General features: G+C 59.9%; 1 protein-coding gene across 1 annotated transcript; it reads left to right on the top strand.

The window, feature by feature from the left end:
- Positions 1-1433: 1433 nt before the first annotated feature.
- PRLHR (prolactin releasing hormone receptor) lies at positions 1434-2513 on the top strand. Its single transcript, XM_075534829.1, has one exon. The coding sequence runs from the start codon at positions 1434-1436 to the stop codon at positions 2511-2513; it is 1080 nt and encodes a 359-aa protein (XP_075390944.1).
- Positions 2514-3809: the final 1296 nt, after the last annotated feature.

The following is a 3809-nucleotide window of genomic DNA, read 5'->3' as shown; positions in this document are numbered from 1 at the left end:
GTTTATGTGGAGATGGACAGGGCAGAATGCAGGCCAAGAATGACGTTCTGGCCCATGAAGGAACATCAGGACTTCAAGGGAGGGGGAAGCCCTGGTGGCTGAGGAAGGGTGCAGGGTGAGGAGGGAGGTAGTGGGGTGGACATTTAGGTAGTGGTGGTGGAGGGTAACGGTCAAGAGGGCTGCATTTCTTGACACAGGGAGGTAGAAGTCCCTGTGGTTCAGTGGCCCCACAGTCTGCCGCCGTCCCCCCCCCCCCCCCCCCCCCGTCCCACGCTCCCAACCCCGCTCAGCCAGGTTGAGTTCTATCACACTCTACTCTTCTTAGGGTCCGGGGCGCAGGCGGCTGATTCAGTCGATGCAGCCCTGTGCTTCAGGCCAAGCCCCTTCTCTGAGTACCAGGCACAGGAATTTACTGATGGCATCCCTCCTCGGAAACCTGTGGACGCTGTCCGTGGTCCTGGCCCTCTGGTTTGGCCAGACTCATTGCCGGCGAAGCGCGTTGCAGCCGCCGCCGCAAAGGACTGGCTGGGTGGGCTCCGGAGTGCAGAGTGCGGGGCAGAAGGTCGCTGGCAGGGTTCTCAGCGAGCACGGGATCTAAAATCCAAACCTCTCCTCGACCCCCTACGTGACTCTGCCACCCTCAGTCAAGACTCTAAGCGAGCTCCGCGCCACCGCAGTGCATCTTGATCACACATCCCATCTCCTCTTCTCCTTCCCTCCGGAGACTGCACACGTGGCCTGAGAGCCTGGCGCTCACGCCCCTCCGTGCTCCGCGCCCAAGGCGCGCTCCTGGGAGCCAGACTCGTTGCGGCGCTGCAGGCTCGCAACCTGGAGGGTCCTCCTCGCCCCCAGCCACAGGCTCTCCAGCCCTACCCTCTCCCGCTCTCCCCCTCCCCTCCTCCAGGGTTTCCCCTCCTCTGGGTCTCTGAGCTCCAGCGAGTGGGCAGCGCGTTCCGCTCCCATCTCCATATAAGGGCGCGCGGGAGGCGGGCCGAGGGGAGGCGCTCACAGGCCCTCTCAAAAGCCGTTTGCCCCCCACCCCCAGAGGGTTGGAGGGGGAACTCCTGAATCCCGTAGTAGTCCCACGAAGAAGCCAGAAGCCCGGGTGAGCGCGGAGGACCGCCGGGGACCGGAGGGATTCTGCCCTGATCTGCAGGGCGCTTTCCCGCCGCCGGGCCCCACTCACTAGGTAGGGACGGGCTTCTGAGTCTGGCCGAGGAGGAGGCCTTTGATAGACTGGTTTTACAGAGGTGGGCAGACCGCACTTTAGATGGGGGTAGCGGGTCCTATTTTCCCTAAGGGTCAAGGAGGACGGAGATCGGCTGCGGGATCCGCTGCGGGTCGGGGTGGAGGGACGGAGTGGGGGGATGGTGCATCGAGGGAGGATGGAGAGTGGGAGGTGACGCATCTTGGCTCTCTTTGGACAGGTGGCCATGGCCTCGCTGCCCACTCCGGGTCCCGCGATGCCGGCGGCCACCACCCCAGCCAACCAGAGCGCGGAGGGCAACGGGACGGCCACCGGGTCCGGCGCTCAGGCGGTCACGCCCTTCCAGAGCCTGCAGCTGGTGCACCAACTGAAGGGGCTGATCGTGCTGCTCTACTGCATCGTGGTGGTCGTGGGGCTGGTGGGCAACTGCCTGCTGGTGCTGGTGATCGCACGGGTGCGCCGGCTGCACAACGTGACCAACTTCCTCATCGGCAACCTGGCCCTGTCCGACGTGCTCATGTGCGCCGCCTGCGTGCCGCTCACGCTGGCCTACGCCTTCGAACCCCGCGGCTGGGTGTTCGGGGGCGGCCTGTGCCACCTGGTCTTCTTCCTGCAGCCGGTCACCGTGTACGTGTCGGTGTTCACGCTCACCACCATCGCGGTTGACCGCTACGTCGTGCTGGTGCACCCGCTGCGCCGGCGCATCTCGCTGCGCCTGAGCGCCTACGCGGTGCTGGCCATCTGGGCTCTGTCCGCGGTGCTGGCGCTGCCCGCCGCTGTGCACACCTACCACGTCGAGCTGCAGCCGCACGGCGTGCGCCTCTGCGAGGAGTTCTGGGGGCCCCAGGAGCGCCAGCGGCAGCTCTACGCCTGGGGGCTGCTGCTGGGCACCTATCTGCTCCCGCTGCTTGTCATCCTCGTGTCCTACGTGCGGGTGTCGGTGAAGCTCCGCAACCGCGTGGTGCCCGGCTGCGTGACGCAGAGCCAGGCGGACTGGGACCGCGCACGGCGCCGCCGCACCTTCTGCCTGCTGGTGGTGGTCGTGGTGGTCTTCGCCGTCTGCTGGCTGCCGCTGCACGTCTTCAACCTGCTGCGGGACCTGGACCCGCGCGCCATCGACCCCTACGCCTTCGGGCTGGTGCAGCTGCTGTGCCACTGGCTGGCCATGAGCTCGGCTTGCTACAACCCCTTCATCTACGCCTGGCTGCACGACAGCTTCCGCGAGGAGCTGCGCAAGCTCCTGCTCGCCTGGCCCCGCAAGATCGCGCCGCACGGCCAGAGCCTGACGGTCAGCGTGGTCATTTGACGCGGACCCGCTGGCCCGGCCGGCCGGGGACTCCACGCTCCTGTCCCCAGGCGCAGAGCTAAGCCAACCCCCATCCCGCCCCCTCCCCCCCAAGGGCAGCCTCTTGCCCAATTACTGTCTTGTCCGCCTGTCTTTTGTGAAATGTGAATTGGGCTTTGATGGGAGTCTTATGCTTTGCTTTCGGGCAGCCAGAAAGCCAGGGCCTGGGAGTGGGGGTGGGGTGGGACGCTGGGATTCATCACTGCTTCCTTCTGCCTTGTGAAGACTGAACATTCCCTGTTCTCTGAGTTCAGGAAAGTACTTCAGAACCATGGGGGTCTCCCTTCCTTTCCCTGGCTGCTTGCCCAGAGGTGAGAGGAGGGATGGGGGGGGGGGGGGCTTTACCACCGCAGGGTTGGAGTCGGGAAAACGTCACAAATGTCTCTTTAAAAAGACCTACTTCTGATCTTGTTTAGTTACTTTGAACCCGCCAGTTTCTAGGATTCCAGGAAAATATGTATCACAAATCCATCCCCAGGGTTCCAGCATTTCCTGAACAAGACCTTTAAACACCCAAAAGGCTTTTATTAAAAAATATTGATTTCCCTTCCCCTTCACCCAATTTAATATGGGTGTGACCTCTAGTGACCTTTATTACTCAACCATCCCCCTTAACCATCAGTGTGTTTAATGTGCTGTGAAGCCTATTTTCTTGACTCTTGATAATCGTGTTCTCTTACAATATTTGTACTTTTGTGACTGACTTATTTCACTCAGTGTAAGGTCCTGCAAGCTCGTCTGAACGGTTTCGAAGATCCGTCATTCTTGAATGTTTCGTACAAACGCAGGCTCACACACACAATGGAATACTACACAAACTTTACGAAAAAGGTCTCAGTTTAACACCATTTGAGTTTACAGTACAAAACCACTTATGAGTCACCCTTCACGATGTCTTGTTTTTGTTTCCTCTACTCCTTACTCTCCAATGACTCTTTTTAAAATAATGAGATTAATTAGTCAATGAAGAGGAAGTCAGATAGAGTAAAAGGTGCAATTCACTTAAAGGGACTCTAGAGCTGTTAGTAAATGGATTCTGACAGCTAAAACTTACTGCCAGTGAGTCAATTCCAACTCAGCAACCCGACAAAGGACTGTCAGTCTTTACAGGGGTGGACATCTTCAGCTTTCTCCCAAGGAATGGCTGGTTTGAACCCAGGACCTTGTGCTTAGCAGCCCCTTTGCCTAGCCCACCGCATCGTAGGGCTCCTTCCTCAGGCTCCATGGTTTCCAAGATCGTGAAGCTTTACAGTGTCA

This window comes from Tenrec ecaudatus, chromosome 16 (genome assembly GCF_050624435.1).
Source record: "Tenrec ecaudatus isolate mTenEca1 chromosome 16, mTenEca1.hap1, whole genome shotgun sequence".
Taxonomy (NCBI): Eukaryota; Metazoa; Chordata; class Mammalia; order Afrosoricida; family Tenrecidae; genus Tenrec; species Tenrec ecaudatus.
Note: the sequence above shows the minus strand (reverse complement) of the source record. Positions and strands in the feature narration are given on the sequence as shown.